The 16592-nt window shown below is 49.9% G+C and overlaps 2 protein-coding genes across 2 annotated transcripts; one reads left to right on the top strand and one right to left on the bottom strand.

Annotated features, from left to right (window-relative positions):
* Positions 1-656: 656 nt before the first annotated feature.
* Positions 657-2636, top strand: LOC107536033 (kelch domain-containing protein 7B). The gene has a single exon (XM_016211647.2). It carries the CDS (start codon positions 657-659, stop codon positions 2397-2399), a length of 1743 nt encoding a protein of 580 aa, XP_016067133.2. The 3' UTR covers positions 2400-2636.
* A 1041-nt stretch (positions 2637-3677) lies between these two features.
* On the bottom strand, positions 3678-10678 carry SYCE3 (synaptonemal complex central element protein 3). Its single transcript, XM_016211673.2, has 2 exons — positions 10570-10678; positions 3678-3835 (listed from the first exon to the last, which is right to left on the bottom strand). The coding sequence occupies exons 1-2, from the start codon at positions 10676-10678 to the stop codon at positions 3678-3680; spliced, it is 267 nt and encodes an 88-aa protein (XP_016067159.1).
* Positions 10679-16592: the final 5914 nt, after the last annotated feature.

The raw sequence follows: 16592 nt of genomic DNA on the forward strand, positions 1-16592 counted from the left end.
CCCCAGCCGCAGCTTCAGCCCCAGCCCCAGCCCCAGCCCCTGCCCCAGCTTCAGCCCCAGCCCCTGCCCCAGCCGCAGCTTCAGCCCCAGCCCCTGCCCCAGCCGCAGCTTCAGCCCCAGCCCCAGCCCCTGCCCCAGCTTCAGCCCCAGCCGCAGCTTCAGCCACAGCCCCTGCCCCAGCCGCAGCTTCAGCCCCAGCCCCAGCCACAGCTTCAGCCCCAACCCCAGCCCCTGCCCCAGACGCAGCTTCAACCCCAGCCCCTGCTCCAGCTTCAGCCCCAGCCCCTGCCCCAGCTGCAGCTTCAGCCTCTGCCCCTACCCCAGCTGCAGCCTCAGTCCCAGCTGCAGCCCCTGCCCCAGCCACAGCTTCAGCCCCTGCCCCAGCTGCAGCTTCAGCCCCTACCCCTGCCCCAGCTGCAGCCTCAGTCCCAGCTGCAGCCTCAGTCCCAGCTGCAGCCCCTGCCCCAGCCACAGCTTCAGCCCCTGCCCCAGCTGCAGCTTCAGCCCCTACCCCCGCCCCAGCTGCAGCCCCTGCCCCAGCCCCAGCCCCAACCCCCACTAGTAAGTCAAGGCCTTCAAGTCAGGAGCCTAGTGTGGCTCTTGGCAAGGGCAGCCAGGAGGGGCAGATCTCAACTAGCTGGGGAAACCTTATTTCAATGGTTCTTAAGAGTCACCCCTTCCCCAGGCCAGAGAGGTCCCAAGGGATAGCCCTAAGGGCAGCTCCGGAGAGCCCTAGAGAGCCCAGCACTTTCACAGCCCTGGAGAACAGGGAGTCTGGTTCTTCCCCTGAAGGGGCCATCCCCAGTCTCAGGGACAGGCAGGGCTCCCTATCTGTGATGGACACAGGGGCAGACATGAGGAGCCTGGCTGAGGCTGGATGTCAGCCACAGCAGAGAAGCACCGAGACTAAGGAGGCTGCAGTGCCCAGGGCCCCCTCTCCACTGTCTGAGCAGAGGAGGCCTGGCCCTATACCCTCCCCCATTGCCAGGCGGGACCCACAGCCTGTCCCCAGGCCACGGAAACGCAGCCTGTGTGAAATAGTGGAGAGCTCAGAGCGGAAGGTCAGCCAGGTGGCCCCAGGAGAGGCGCCAGGAGAGAGGCCCATCCCTGCAGGAAGCAGGGAGGTCCTCACAGAGAAGCAGAAAGAGGCCCGAAAACTCATGGTGTTTCTGCAGAGGCCTGGGAGCTGGGGGGTGGTGGAGGGGCTCCGGAAGCCCAGCTCCTCTGCCCGGGAGCAGGCCTTGGCAGCAGCTCTGCAGCGGCGGCTAGACCTGGGCAGCTGCCTGGATGTTCTGGCCTTTGCCCAGCAGCATGGGCAGTCTCGCCTGGCCCAGGAGACCTATGCTTTGATGAGTGACAATTTGCTGCACGTGCTAGGGGACCCGACCCTCTACCGGCAGCTGAGTGGAGCTGACCGGGAGCGCATCTTGAGCCTTCGGACTGGCAGGGGCCGGGCTGTGCTGGGCGTCCTTGTGCTGCCCAACCTCTACCAGGTGAGCCGCTCAGGGCTCCCACGGGGCTCCCAAGCCGAGGAGGCTCCTGCCATGGGTCCTGCATCCCTGCCTCCTCCATCGCACCTGCATGTGTTCAACCCCCAAGAGAACACGTGGCGGCTTCTGACTCAGGTGCCGGAGGAGGCCCCGCTGCGAGGCTGCAGTCTCTGCACCATGCACAACTACCTGTTCCTGGCAGGGGGCATCCGTGGCTCTGGCGCTAAGGCTGTCTGTTCCAACGAGGTCTTCTGCTACAATCCTCTGACCAACATCTGGAGCCAGGTGCGGCCCATGCAGCAGGCCCGTGCCCAGCTCAAACTGGTGGCCCTGGACGGGCTGCTCTACGCCATCGGGGGCGAGTGCCTGTACAGCATGGAGCGCTACGACCCCCGCACAGACACCTGGACCTCACGCGCGCCCCTCCCCGCAGGCACCTTCCCCGTGGCACATGAGGCTGTGGCCTGCCGTGGGGACATTTATGTCACTGGGGGCCACCTCTTCTACCGCTTGCTCAGGTACAGCCCTGTGAAGGATGCATGGGATGAGTGCCCCTACAGTGCCAGCCACCGGCGTTCCAGTGACATGGTGGCGCTGGGGGGCTTCCTGTACCGCTTTGACCTGCTGCGCGGTGTGGGCGCGGCTGTGATGCGCTACAACACTGTGACGGGCTCCTGGAGCCGAGCTGCCCCCTTGCCCCTGCCAGACCCTGTCCCGCTGCGCTGCACAGTGCTGGGCAACACCATCTACTGCCTCAACCACCAGGTCACTGCCACCTTCACAGTCTCTGAGGGGACTGCCCAGTTCCAGGCCAAGGAGCTGCAGCCCTTTCCCCTGGGGAGTAAAGGGGTCCTCTGTCCATTCATCTTGACTCTACCCCTTGAGGACCAGCTACAGACTTCTCTCTGAGCTGCTTGGGGCCAGGACTGCAGCTGCTGCTCTCCGGGCAGTACCTGGGCTGGACTGTGAGTTGGGTGGGGCACAGGGAGGTGGCTGTTCTTTCTGGGACAACTTCCCTTCTGTTTTAATAAAGCTTCATGCTCTCTCCTCCCCCCTTTCTCCTCCTTCGATAGAGCCCAGGCTCCCTGCATCTGTGAGCTGGTCTCCGGGGGTCCCTACCACACCCATGCACCTCCTGCCTGTGTAATTGAGTCCTTGCACCAGTGCCTCAGCTGGCTCACAGGAACCCCCCTCGGGGCAGGGGACTCCCACGGCCCAGGTTCCCATGTCACCGCACCAACAACACTGCCTGGAAATAATCTGCCAGGGACCCATGGGTTCCTGAGAACTTGGACTTGGCTGGCTGAAGTCGGCAATTGCTGAGCCCAGGAAGGAGATGGCTTCCCTAGGGCTCAAAGCTAGGCTAGGGGCCCTCAAGGGGCTGGGAAGAGGGAATGGGGAGCAAAGTCGTCCCTGGGAGAACACCTTTGCCTCTGGGATTTTCTGCCCATCCTGAGGCCTCGGGGAGTCTGGCTTGGCTGTCTGCAGAAACAACTCTTAGCTCTCCCTTGTCTGGAACCCCATCTGTGACACTGCTCTGTGATCTGTAGCCCCTGCCCATAACCCCAGCCTAGACCTGGCCAGGACTGCTGGGCTCATGCCCCTCTGCAGCCTTGTGGGGTCTCTCCCACATGCTCAGGCCCTCCACTTCCCACCCCCCTTCCTACCAACCCTCTTTTTAAATGAGACCTGGGCTGCGCCCTAGCTCTGCCCCTTATTAGCTGTGTGGATTTGGGTGAGACATCTAACTTTGTCTTCTCATCTGTGAAGTGGGGATAATGGACATGTCACTCAGGAGAACTGTGAGAATATAGGTCATATATATGAGCACCTGGCACAGCCCAGGAAGGTAAATAAATCTGAGTATGGCTGCCCGTCCCCTCCTCTGACCTGGTTTGTTCCTGGCTTGCTTTTTGCTTTTTATTCTGTACTTGGCACTACATATGCTTAATTCACTGCCAGCATCTGCATCTTACACGTCGCACGCCCTGTTCATAAGGTGTCACACGCAGCTGGGGGACAGAAAGCTCAGGATGTGCTTGAAAATAAGTGTATTGAGAAACAGGTGCTGTGCAGGCAGCTGTATGTTTGGGTCGCTGTTTCTCTGCCAGGCAGAGAAGGCTCCACCCCCATGGCACTGCACACAGGCAGACACAGGGGGGCAGCTGTAGGGTCAGGGTCGGGGACCTACTGCATGCGCTTGGTCTCACTGAGCAGCTCTTGCCAGTTCTTCTCCATCTCTTCCTTGCAGTTCAGGAAGGCGTCCTCCAGCCGGCGCATGGACTCTGCCAGGGTGGGGTTGGTGCGTATCACCACCATGTCGTAGGCCATCCACGTGGCCTGCACTGCAACAACCAGACAGGCCCTAGTCAGGCTACAGGGTGGGGTTGTGGCTCTGGGGCAACCCTGGGACCACACCCAGCTGAGTCACCCAACTATTCTGAGAGAAAGCTGGTCAGCCACTTGATATGGGGCTCACAAAACCCTCTATTAACACTCCTCCCTGCCCAGAGCAGTACTGAAGCTTCCCTAATCTCACACAAATCTTAACTTCTGGATATATCAGCCTGTGACACTAAAAGGCTGCAGGCCAGTCTGATATGAAATGCTAGGAAAAACTAGAGCAAACACATGTCCTTACCTACCCACAGTTCACAGCTAGTGATTGTAGGGTGACCATCAAGGAGTCATAACACCCACCAAGCTCACAGGCTCAGGTAGGGCTGACCACTCCCATTCCTGAAAGGTCCTGAGCCTCATGTTTCCTCGTGCTCAGTGGCCTTGGATGCCTGTCCACCTCCACCTGGGCACCTCTCTGCTTTCATTAAGGCCAGTCCAGAGCTCCTCCTCTGGGAAGGTTTGCTGCACCCCATGTTAGGTGTCCTCTGGTGCTCACACGGCACTGACCACTTCCTTTCCCTTTCCCTTTGAGAGCAACTTAAGGGCAGCGTCCCTGGGCCTATAGGTGAACATGTGCTGCTCATACCAAAACCCCACCCTCCACAACCTTCTCTCTACAGCACCCAACCCACTGTTGTGGCTCTGCCCTCGAGAACTACAAAGAACAAGGATCCCAGCCCTTCTGCATGACAGGCAGAAATTGTTAGAAAAAGTATGAGCAGTATCTCAACAGACAGACACTCTTACTGTATAGCAAGTGCAGGAATTCTTGAACTTTTGGAAGCAGGGGAGTCACTTGGGACACCTGGTAAGATGTAGACTGTTGGTCCCTCCTACAAGTCAAAGGTTCCTGTCTAGCAGGTTGGGAACGGTGCCCAGGAATCTGCATCTTAACAAGTATCTGGATAATTCCGGTGCCCCAGGGGGAGGGGCATGGCGAGGGGGCTGCCGACCACACTTTCAGACCAGCTGGACAGCAAGTGGAGCATGGTCTGGGAGTCTGAGTTTTGTCATCTCTCTAGTTGCTGGCTGTGTGACCTGAAACAAGTGATTTAAACTTGCTCACCTCAGCCTTCTCATCTGTAAGGGAAAGACAACATCCCTATCTCATGTCTCCCCCTGAAGATTAAATGAATGGCAGTAAACTGCCTAGCAGAGATTAGGTGCTCAAGAAAGAAGAAACTCTTACTATAAAATAAATAATTGAGGTATTTAGGGCAAAGAGTTAGGGTAGGTAAGAAATTAAAATTCGGGGGGAAAAACAGCTCTCAGGAATGAATCATATAATCCTACATAGCAGCTGGACTTCCAGCTCTGAGTTTCCTAAGGCCAAAGCAGAAAGGAAACATGATCAGTTACAAGACTCAGTGACCATAAAATAAAAACAAACCCATTGTTTAAGACACTTTTATCCTAAGAAAAAAATGTCCTATAGGTATATTTTATGAGAAGTGTAATGTAGTTACACTTAATGTAGAAAAATGCCCTTGATGATGTCCCTACCTTACACACAAAGTGATCCTTCTGTGTCTGTAGCTGTAATCACAGGTGGAAGAAAGCTGGTGGCATACCAGCAAAGCACAGTTCAGAAAAGGCAATTCAGTGAGACACTGAAACGCTACAGCAAGTGTACAGCCCTCTTCTGATTTGATCCAAGGAAAAATATTTAGAATGCACGGAACAGGAAGGACTCGATCACCCTCGAACACCCTCTAGCAATATATGTCTCTGGAGTTTTCATTTACTCTGTATACTGAGCACCTCCTTTGTGCTCTCATTTCACTAGGGCAGCCCAGGCGCTACAGCAGCATACAGGAGAGACACTCCCCTAACCTCATGCAGTGTCTGTACTAGTTGCAGTGGGAGGAACCAGATGCTGAGCAGGAAATAAGCAGTACATGTTGAGACTGATAAATGGAGAAGAGTCATATTATAAACCAGCTGGTGAGGTCAGGCCCCCTTGGTGGGTTTTTCGTTAGGCCTGTGCAGTAGCAAAGCCAAGGTTATAACCTGTGGAAAGGCCTGTACAGCAGGTATTCTGAGAGGCTAATCAGGACTCACCTGTACACTTTGATAACCCACCAGGTAAAGCCAAGGTCCTCACATGGAATTTAAGAAAAACGGTCAAGCCCGGCCGGGCGTGGCTCAGTGGTTGAGTGTCAACCTAGGATCCAGGCAATCGGGGTTCGATTCCCAGTCAGGGTACATGCCCGGGTTGCGGGCTCGATCCCCAGTCGGGGGGGCATACAGGAGGCAGCTGATCATTGATGTTTCTATCTCTCTCCCTCTCCTTTTCTCTCTCTGAAATCAATAAAGATATATTTTTTAAAAAAAGAAGAAAAAATGGTCAAGATGTGTGCTGTGAACCCTAAGGACTAAGAAGGGCTCTTGGTGGCTACCTGGGCTAAAAAAAAAAAAAAAAAAAAAAAAAAAAAGCAGAGCCTAGCAGCCATTTCTGCAAAGAGGTCCCTCATGTCAAGCAGAAGCCTCTGCACAGAACTGCCTGCCTGCACTTGTTTCTGCCCGTGGAGCCATCCTTATACAGGACTTCCTGGAATCCGGTTTCAACCAATAGGCCTAAGGCTTCCCCATCCACTCAGAGCTGCCGCAAGCTCTGACCAATGGGATGGATTTAAATACTACAACAAAACAAGTTAGAATCTCTTTGTACCCAAGGAATTTTATGTTCTTAAGGCTCACTTCCATAAGGCATACTACAGCTAAACCTGTACTAGGAAAATTGTCCTAGGTCATGCTTTGACTTAAGTTCAAGAGAATGGAAATAGAATTTTAAGCCTTGAAGCGAAGAGAATTTTGCCTTTTAATATTGCTTAAAATATATACCTTATATTTATTTTATGGTTGGTGGTTTTAACAGTTGTTGACAATTGCTTTCTTGGTTGTTTTCTTTGCCCTATCTGGTCACTGAAGCAATTGGACAAAAACTTTCCCTGAGGCAACAAAGGCCAAGTGGACTTCACTTTAAATTTAACCTAAAGGGTCAGGATGAAAGATTATATCATCGTGGTCCAAAATTACGCTACTTCTGCTAACAATATTTGTCCTAACTTGTCCCAGGGACACTATGAAGAAACAGATGTGCTTCTTACCCTTTAGGTAGAAAAATATTTTAATGTTGCCATTTACTGGATTTGAGTCCATGGGCCCAAAAACAGAGTTTGCTTAAGAAATTACAAAAGGCAAATTATACAAAATATTTTAATATTATTTAATTTTTGGTTGCTTATATATTAAAAATATACTTTTACCAGCTGATAAAGTATTAAATAAATTTTTAAAAAGACTTCTATTACCCTGCAAATTAGACAACTATGCAGAAGATTTATATAAAAATAGAATTATAAAGAGGAAAATATGTAAAACAAAAACTAAGGAAGAATCAGCTAAAGGGGAAAAGACCAAGGGGGAGGATGTGGAATCGTGCACAGCAAAGCATCTTTTGTGCCATGTAGACGTAGGCTAGACTTGTTTATTCCTGTGAGAAAGGAAGGGCACAAGCTTCCCAGGAGTGTAGCTGCTTAAATACAACTGTTGTATGTATCAGACAACTTTAAGCTTATTTAGAAAGCTTAAAAAACAAATTTAAAAAATTGTCGAAGCCGAGCCTTTTATGTAATGTGCTTCCCTGAAACACCTGTCAAGCTTCTCTCTGAGGTAAGGCAGCATTGTTTAGCAGTCAAGCCTCAGTTCTCGGACCTCTCCCAGCTTGAACAAGTTGGTCCTCAACCGAGCTGTTCATGGAAAAAGTGTCTTGGTTGTTAAAACTTCAGTTCTTGGCCTGACAATCCTTTTGTGTTGATACATCAGTATTAAGAAAAACATCTCTCAGGCCATAAACAAAGGAGAGAATGTGAGTCAGCTTACTGCTAACATCTCAGAAAATCATACTGTGAAATTTTTTTATTTTTTATTTTTTGCTTTTGTTGCTGGTGAAAGAGATGATTAACACAATTTTAAAACACAAAGAGGCTATCAAGAGTGCTAATGTTGCTAGGGGTGTGAAAGAAACAATGCTCACAGGCAATTGAAGAGATAGAAAAACTGTTGTTGATTTAGATAAACAAAAGCAGTGAGCAGGTGACAGCATTTTGGAGGCAGTGATATGTGAAAAAGTGAAGATGCCGAAAGCTGACTTCCTGAAAGACACCCCTGGAACAAGTGCTGAAAGTGATTCATTTAAGGCTAATAGGGGGTGGTTTGATAAATTTAAGAAAAGAAGCATTTATTTATAGATTAAACAGATTTATAGATTAGACATGTACTGTATATAGGAAAGGTTAAAACAGAGAATCATTTGGGGGTCTGGAATGGATTACTTCAATTTACATTATTTCTAATGGGAAAAAATGATTTGTGTTTTGAACAAATCACTTCTTGAATAGCCTTCCAGAATGAATTAAGTTCTAGAACTGAGGTTCCACTGTAACACTATTACTTAATAATGTTACCTTAGCAATATTAATTTACTTAACTATTGCCCTGATTATTATTGGAATATTTGCCAAAAAGAGAGTCTCTAGTGGAGCTAAATAAAAATGCAGTACACAGCCTGCATTTTGGCATACCTTCGGTTTAGAATTAGATGTTAAAAAGTAGAGAAAAGTAGGAGAACATATAAGTATTTCACTGATCTCTGATTTGGGAAAGATTTTCTAGGCATCAAAACAATGGGAGTAATTCAGAAAGGAAAATATCGATAGATTTTCACTACATTAGACTTCTGTTTACCAAAGCTTCATATACAAAATTAAAAGGAAAATAGAAAACTAGAGAAAATATCTACTACAATTTTGAACACTTTATAGTCTTAATACATAAAGAGCTCTTACAAATCAGTAAGAGATTCTATCACAGATGTCTGCTGTTCCTTTCTCATTCTCAGTGCCAAGCCTTTAGTTCAGCAAAAACTTCCTAATTGGTCTTCCTGCCTCTAGACTTCCCTCTGCAAACCAACCTCACACTGTTACCAGACGAATCTTTCTAAAATACAAGTATCTTTCTTAAAATCCAAAATGGCTCCCTCTCACTTAGACAAGAAAGGTAAACTCCTTAGCTTGTCATTGAAGATCCTCCCCACTGTTCAGCCTCACCCTATAAACTCCATATGCTACTCTGGCTCCTTGACTACCCCAGGCTTTCCCTCATGGGCACATGGCCTTGACTACCTATTCTGCTGGACTGCTTTCCTCTCTACTCCCAGCACCCCTACTAGTCTGCCCAATCTCTACTCCTTCCCTAATGCTCTGTTTAAATCCTCTCTTGCCTCCCCAAGCAGTCAGCCTCTCCTTTTGTTCTGCACTCTTCCAAATACTCAGTGTACGCCACTGTCATTTGCCAGATTATGATTTTAATATAAAATTAAAATATGTTTTAATTAATTAATTTTATATATCTTTATTGATTTCAGACAGAGGAAGGGAGAGAGAGATAGAAACATCAATGATGAGAGAGTCATTGATCAGTTGATATCCTGCATGCCCCCTACTGGGGATTGAGCCTGCAACCCCAGCATGTGCCCTGACCGGGAATTGAACCTCTATCTCCTTGATCATAGGTCGATGCTCAACCTCTGACCCATGCCGGCCGGGCCACTAGAACTTTTTTAAAAGGTGGTTTTAAAAAAATATAAGAAATTTTCAAGTACACAGGCAAAAATGATGCAAACATTTCTAAGTAGAAATTTTCTATAGTATGTGGTAATAAATGGAGATTATTTTCAAACTAATAATGTCTTTAAAAATAGTTTGTTTTCATTTGAGTAAAGTATGATTGCCTTCTAAAATTAGTTTTACATCATGATTTTCTCTAGCAAAACTTAGGCTCACAAATTATAAGAATTATACATATTCTGAATTAAAGAAGAAATTAAAGAAATTATAATGGTATTACTACCACTGCTGGTTACCACTTAGTGGAAACATGTTGAATAAAATAACAGACTAATATTCTTTTACAAAAGTGGAGACATTCGTCCAACTCTATTGCTACTTTATTCCGCTGAGCTATACCTCCCATCAACACCTTACCAATCTTAGCACTATTACTCTGAACTCTTTTTATTTAAATGGCTCATGGAAAGAATGCTACAATTCTGTTCACAGGTGTGTGTTTTTTTGTTTTTTTTAAAAAATATATTTTTATTGATTTCAGAGAGAGGAAGGGAAAGGGAGAGAGAGAGTTAGAAACATCAATGATGAGAGAGAGTCAATGACTGGCTGCCTCCTGCACGCCCTCTACTGGGGGTCAAGCCTGCAACCCTGGCATATGCCCTGACCTGGAACCAAAGCATGATCTCCTGGATCCTAGGCCAACACACAGCCTACTGAGCCACGCTGGCCCTTCCTGTTCACAGGTTTTATGTTAATATTACTTGTCATTTGATGAGTACTTGACCTTGGGTGTGGTACTGTGCCCAGTTAATATTTCTGCCCTCAAGAAGGTAACAGCCCAGTTGCAGAAATAAGAAGCAAATACAAAATAACTAGAAAACGATTCAAGGCAATATGTGGTGATATACAATAGTTATGTAGTATGGAAGTCAAGAGGTGGTCAGGGAAGGCCTTGTTAAGAAGGCACCTGATTTGAGTGTGCAAGTATAGGGAGGATTTGAGGTATTGGAAAAAAGGGGTAAGGCACCCTGCCTGGGAAAACAGCCTACCTGAGATTTTCTCCATCTCTTCCAATATCTTTTCCAAGTCTTTATTCAGATCTGACAGCATTTTCAGCATGTTGTCACAGCTTCTTTCCCCAGGGTCGGAATCAGCCATCTAGGCAATGCACAGAAAGAAGATACAGTGAGACAGACCAACGTTTCAATTCCAGCTCCTCTACCCACACCTGGGATAGCCCATCCGGAAACCTGAGGTCATCTTTAATTCCTCCTATTTTCCTGACCTGAGGAGTCACTGAAACTTTACTAATTTCATTTGTTCCTGGAATAAATATTTAATCATCTATGAGTCAGGAAGGCCAGTGCTCAGGAGCCACCAGTGAACTGAATCCTGCTCTTGTGGAGCTCATAGCCCAACTCAGTTCTTTAAAGTCTCTCCTGTCAGTCTCTTCCTATCTCTGAGGTTGCTGCTTTAATTAAGGTCCATTCTGTTACCCACCATTGGTTATGAATTTACTGAGAATCTACTATGTGCCAGACACCACTACTTTGGCTCTGTGGATACTGCAGTGTATCTGTGGATCCAGGCAGAATCTATGCTTAAAAGATTCATAAAGATACCTTCAATTTTTCATCACTGCTACATAGAAAATAAAATAGGGTAGTGGAATAAAGAGGACCTTTCATGGGGAGGGGTGCTTTAGATTGTGAAGTTACAGAAGACCTTTCTAATACAGTGACATATGAACTAACAATTGAATAACAAAAAGGAGTTGGCATGTGAAGATCTGGGAATGAAAGGCTCAAGAAAAGTGGGAGTGGTCCTGGTGTTTTAATTTTACTTTTATTGATTTTATAGAGAGTGGGAGAGAGGTTTGTCCCACTTATTTATGCATTCATTCGTTGATTCTTTTTTTAAAATATGTTTTTATTGATTTCAGAGAGAGAGGGAGAGGGAGAGAGAGAAACATCAATGATGAGAGTGATTGATCTGCTGCCTCCTGCATGCACCCTGCTGGGGATCGAACCTGCAACCTGGGCACATGCTCTGACCAAGAATCGAAATGCAATCTCCTGGATCCATAGGTCAACACTCAACTGCTGAGACTAGCCAGCTGGGCAGTTGGTTGATTTTTGCACGTGCCCTGACGCATGATCAAGCCCACAACCTTGGCACATTGGGATGATGCTCTAACCAAATGAGCACCCAGCCAGGGCAGCCCTGGTATGTTATGAGGAATGGAAAGAAACTGTAGAATGGAGCTGAGAAGAGTGGTATGAGACAAGATCAGTTAACTAGGCAAGAACTTTGGTTTTATTTTGAATGTGAAGGAAAAGCCACTAGAGTTTGAGAGCAGGGGATTATGTGATTAGGTTTTAAGATAACAACTTCAGCTGCTTTTTGGAAAATGGTCTGTTGCAGAGGTTGAGAGGAGGCAAGAGTGGGAAGACTGGCCTTGGATGTTGTGGCTCAGCCCACTGAGTGTTTCCCATCACCCAGAGGTTGCTGGTTTGATTTCCAGTCAGGGCACATGCCAAGGTTTCGGGCTCGATCCCCAGTAGGGGGCATGTGGGAGGCAGTCGATCGATGGATCTGTCTCTCAAATCAATAAAAACATATTAAAAATAAAAGAGTGGGAAGACTGGTTAGTCAGGAGAGCACTAGAGTGGTCTAGAGATTACAGTGTTTTGAACCAGGGTGGTAATCATATCAATGGTAAGAAGGGGAAGGGCTTGGGCTATATTTTGGAAGGTGAGCCAACAGAATTTTTCAGAGGATTTGATGTGTTTAGGTTTACTGGGGCAACAAGATTTCCATGAATAATTTAATGGATTATTAGACAAAATAGATAGGGCATGCAGATTTAGATGAGGAGGGTAGGAAAAATAGGAGATAAAAGGTGATAGAATGAAGGTTTTTTGTTTTTTGAAAATTCAAAGGCAGAGACTTGCCTGTCTTCAGGCTGTATGAAAAAGGCTAGTTGAACAGAAAAGGCTGAAGAATCAGGACAAAGGGTAAGTGATAGTGCAGGAACTAGTAAGGGAAGGTAAGAAGGTAGAGGTGGGGCAAGGTAGGTGAGGCTGCAGGTGGTCCAGGTTCAGGCCTGAGGTCTCTAGCTCCCCTGTGAATGGCAATAAAAAGGATTTTTTCCTAAGAATGGACATTCTGTGTTCTAGGAGAATGATACAGATTTGGCAAAGCTGTGTGTCTCCCTAGAGGCATTTAGACATGGAGCAGAGAAGCAGTGGTGAAGGACATGGCCACACAGTATCCTCACGACCCTAGGGTGGTGCAGAGAAAATGGAGTAAGTGACCTAGGAGTTTGCAATGTGTGTGGTGGACAGACAAGGTGAGGGCACAAGAGAGTGGGGACAAAGCGGAGGCAGGGAGGGACATGTTGAGGGGCAGTAGATTGGGGGATGGAGGCTGTGGCCACAGTGACGCTGGGTCTCAGAGGTGGTGGGTCTGGACCCTAGATCCAGGCAAAGGGCATGAGCTGAGGTGGAGGGTTGGAGTCCATGGCATTCCTCTCTGCTGAGGTGCCCAGAATGACTGTGGACCCGATGGAGAGGGGCCTGGGCCAGCCTTGGACCAAGGGGATTAGGAAAGGGGCAGAAAGGGAGGGGTTTGAGGGGAAGGGTCCGGGTCATGTGCAGAACACAGTGGCTGGGTCCAGCTGTGGTCTGAGGCTTCGCCTGGCTTGAAGGGTTTAATGGTGCCAGTCTGGCCTAGAATGAGATACGAAAGGGCAAGGCACACGGCTCTGCCAGGGTGTGCAGATCCAGGATCTGGATGTGCAGAGTGAGGGGTCAAGAGGAGGTGAGGGGTGAGGAGACTGGGGTGAGGGGTGAGGAGACTGCGGTGAGAGGTCAGGGGAGGAGACTGGGGTGAGGGTCAGGTGAAGGGACTGGGTGAGGAGTCGGGTGAGGGGACTAGGATGAGGGGTCAGGTGAGGGGACTGGGTGAGGGGTCAGGTGAGGAGACTGAGGTGAGGAGTCGGGTGAGGAGACTGGGGTGAGGGGTCGGGTGAGGAGACTGAGGTGAGGGTCAGGTGAAGGGACTGGGTGAGGGGTCAGGTGAAGGGACTGGGTGAGGGGTCAGGTGAAGGGACTGGGTGAGGGGACTGGGTGAGGAGTCGGGTGAGGGGACTGGGGTGAGGGGTCGGGTGAGGAGACTGAGGTGAGGGTCAGGTGAGGAGACTGAGGTGAGGAGTCGGGTGAGGAGACTGAGGTGAGGGTCAGGTGAAGGGACTGGGTGAGGGGTCGGGTGAGGAGACTGAGGTGAGGGTCAGGTGAAGGGACTGGGTGAGGGGTCAGGTGAGGAGACTGAGGTGAGGGGTCGGGTGAGGGGACTGGGGTGAGGGGTCAGGTGAGGAGACTGGGGTGAGGGGTCAGGTGAGGGGACTGGGTGAGGGGTCAGGTGAGGGGACTGGGGTGAGGGGTCAGGTGAAGGGACTGGGTGAGGGGTCGGGTGAGGAGACTGAGGTGAGGGTCGGGTGAGGGGACTGGGGTGAGGGGTCGGGTGAGGGGACTGGGGTGAGGGGTCGGGTGAGGGGACGACTGGGTATGGAGTGGAGATGAGGGGTGAAGGGCCCGGCGCGAGGCGGGGGTCACAGTCAGGGTGACCCAGGCGCGGGGAGGGTCAGGAGCCGCTCACCTCCTGCTCAGCCAGGGCTCCCGCTCGGTCAGCTCCTCCGCCCTCGCCAGGGCCGGGGCCTGAGGAGGCTCCGCCTAAGACGCCCCGCCCCTTTCCGTTACCAGGCCCGCCCCCGGAGCTGACCTCTTGTCCTCATTGGCTGGTATTCCGGAGAGAAAGGGGCGGGGCTGCCAGCACATGACTGCTCCCGCCTGGCTGGGCCGAAGTTCCAGCCTCGAGGTCTCATTGGCTGGGCTCCAGAGCGGAAGGGGCGGGGCCACCCCAGGGTCCGCGCTCAGTCCTGCGGCCTCAGGTGGGCCCAGGTAGAGGAGGTGCGGAGGTTGAGCGCGGGTGGAGCTGAGACCAGAGGGCGCTCCCCCCTTCGCCCCCGTAGCTGTGTCCCTCCTCGTGGCGCTCTGAGGGTGAGGCCAGGCGCGCAGCGCCCTGTTTGCGGGTCCACTGTGTTGCCGGTGCCCAGGACGGCACTTGGCACAGCGGTGCTAATAAACGTTTGTTGAACGGGTGCTGGATGCCTGAATATTTGGTCTTCACAACTACCCTACGCTGCCGTCATTGTTGCATCTGTCCTAACAGGGGAGGAGCTGAGGCCCAGGGAGCTGAGGCGGGCAGGGCCCAGATACATGCAGCTGGGAAGTGCAAGGCTGCTTCCAGCCCGAGTCTGCCAGGCGCTGGCCGCCGGGCAGTAGGAGCACAAGTCACCAAGCAGGGACCCGGAGAGCTGCCCACCCTTGGAGATGTCTGGTCTGCCCAGGGCCTTGTGCTTCTGAAACCGCTTAACTGTTCACCAGATGTTTCCTGGGCACACAGCTGGACTACATTTCCCAGCCTCCCTTGCAATGAGTCCTGGTCAGTGGGATGTGGATGGAAGGGCTCTGTCACCATCAGGCCAGGTCCATAAACGCCTCCCATGAGTGATCCTCTCGCCCCCTATGTACCTGCTGGATGTTGATGTCCAAAGCAACTTGGGGCTACCTGAGGAAGTCAGAGTCCTGTCAGCACATGTCTTTGAATAATGTCTGGAGCAGAGTCTGTCTCAGCCACCTGAGCAGGAATTAAACTTCCATTGAGATTTTAGGGTTTATCTGTTATGACTGCTAGCTTTAACTAGTGCAGATCTACAAACCCGTGGGGCACAAGGAGCTTGTTTGGGTCTGCTGGGTTGTCACAAGGGGTTTATACCCTGGTTGTGCATGATGGTTTCTATTATTTTAAAAATGTATTTATTAAGTATATTTGATTCAGAGAGAAAGGGAGAGGGATAGATAGAAACATCAATGATGGCAGTCATTGATCAGCTGCCTCCTGCACGCCCCCGCTGGGGGTGGAGCCCAAAACCCAGGCATGTGCCCTGACCGGAAATCCAACGAGGATCTCCTGGATCATAGGACAATGCTCAACTGCTGAGCTCTGCAGACCCGGCAGTTTCTCTTATTTTAACCAAGAACAGATCAGATAATTTTGGCTGAATTTCAACATTAATTAAAAGCCAGATGATAACTCTGCTCACTGCTCTCCCAGGGCTGGGCAAGCTGATATGCCCAGAAGCCCATCCAAGCTGACACGTCCCCAGGGTAGGTTACATCCTGAGGGCATAAGTCTGTGAAGATACTCTCAGAAGCCCAAGAAAGCTCTGATATGGAGTGAGCATCTGATATGGAGATACTCACATAAGCATCTATGTGAGTATAGATGTACTTTTATAAGACTCTCAGGGAGCCTCAAAGGAGGTTAGGAGCCTCTGCCCTGGGGTCCTTCCATGTGCTCTCAGGGTTTTAACTACTTCAAAGCTGTTATTGGGAGACTAGATCTCCTTAGCTTTTAATTTATATTTTCAAGAATCTATGAATATTTCTTATAGACATGTCAAACTCAACACTTTAAAGTCTCACTTAATCACCCAATTACCCAAAATAGAAAACGTGAGTTATATTCCAGGCTTCCCTATCAGGTTTGTCAGTCCTACCTTTGACGTTCTTAGCTTCCTGATTCTTAATTCCTTCGTTCAAGTTCTGTCATTTCTCCCAACTCTGCCACCACCATGAGCAGTACCCTCTGACAGGCTCCTTGCTTCTTACCCTTACTGCACCCTACTTTGTTCTAATATCATCCCAGCTGGCCAAAGCGATCCCATTAAAATTTGGGACAGCTTATGTCACCTCTGCTCAAACCCCAGCAGTTTCATCATTCAGAGAAGCCAGAGTCCAGTCTACGAGCCCCTTGCCACCCCACTCCACCTGCTCTACGCCTCCCTGACTCCACACAGCCACGGGCATCAGCACTTTCCCCCACTGCAGCAGGCACCACCCACCTGGGAGCTCTGTCTCCTGCTGCCCCCTCAGCCAGGAATCTCTGCCCTCGGATCCCCCTGCCTTTGCCATCCTGTCTGAAATCACCCCCCTCCCACCCATTGCTC

This window comes from Miniopterus natalensis, chromosome 2 (genome assembly GCF_054644295.1).
Source record: "Miniopterus natalensis isolate mMinNat1 chromosome 2, mMinNat1.hap1, whole genome shotgun sequence".
In the NCBI taxonomy this organism is placed as follows: domain Eukaryota; kingdom Metazoa; phylum Chordata; class Mammalia; order Chiroptera; family Miniopteridae; genus Miniopterus; species Miniopterus natalensis.

Excerpts from the sequence above, each read along its gene's own strand:
- SYCE3 (XM_016211673.2), bottom strand. The coding sequence starts at position 10,678 with ATGGCTGATTCCGACCCTGGGGAAAGAAGCTGTGACAACATGCTGAAA. Across the intron at positions 3,836-10,569 it reads AGAGATGGAGAAAATCTCAG|TGCAGGCCACGTGGATGGCC; the intron begins GTAGGCTGTTTT and ends TGGTTGTTGCAG.
- LOC107536033 (XM_016211647.2), top strand. The coding sequence starts at position 657 with ATGGTTCTTAAGAGTCACCCCTTCCCCAGGCCAGAGAGGTCCCAAGGG.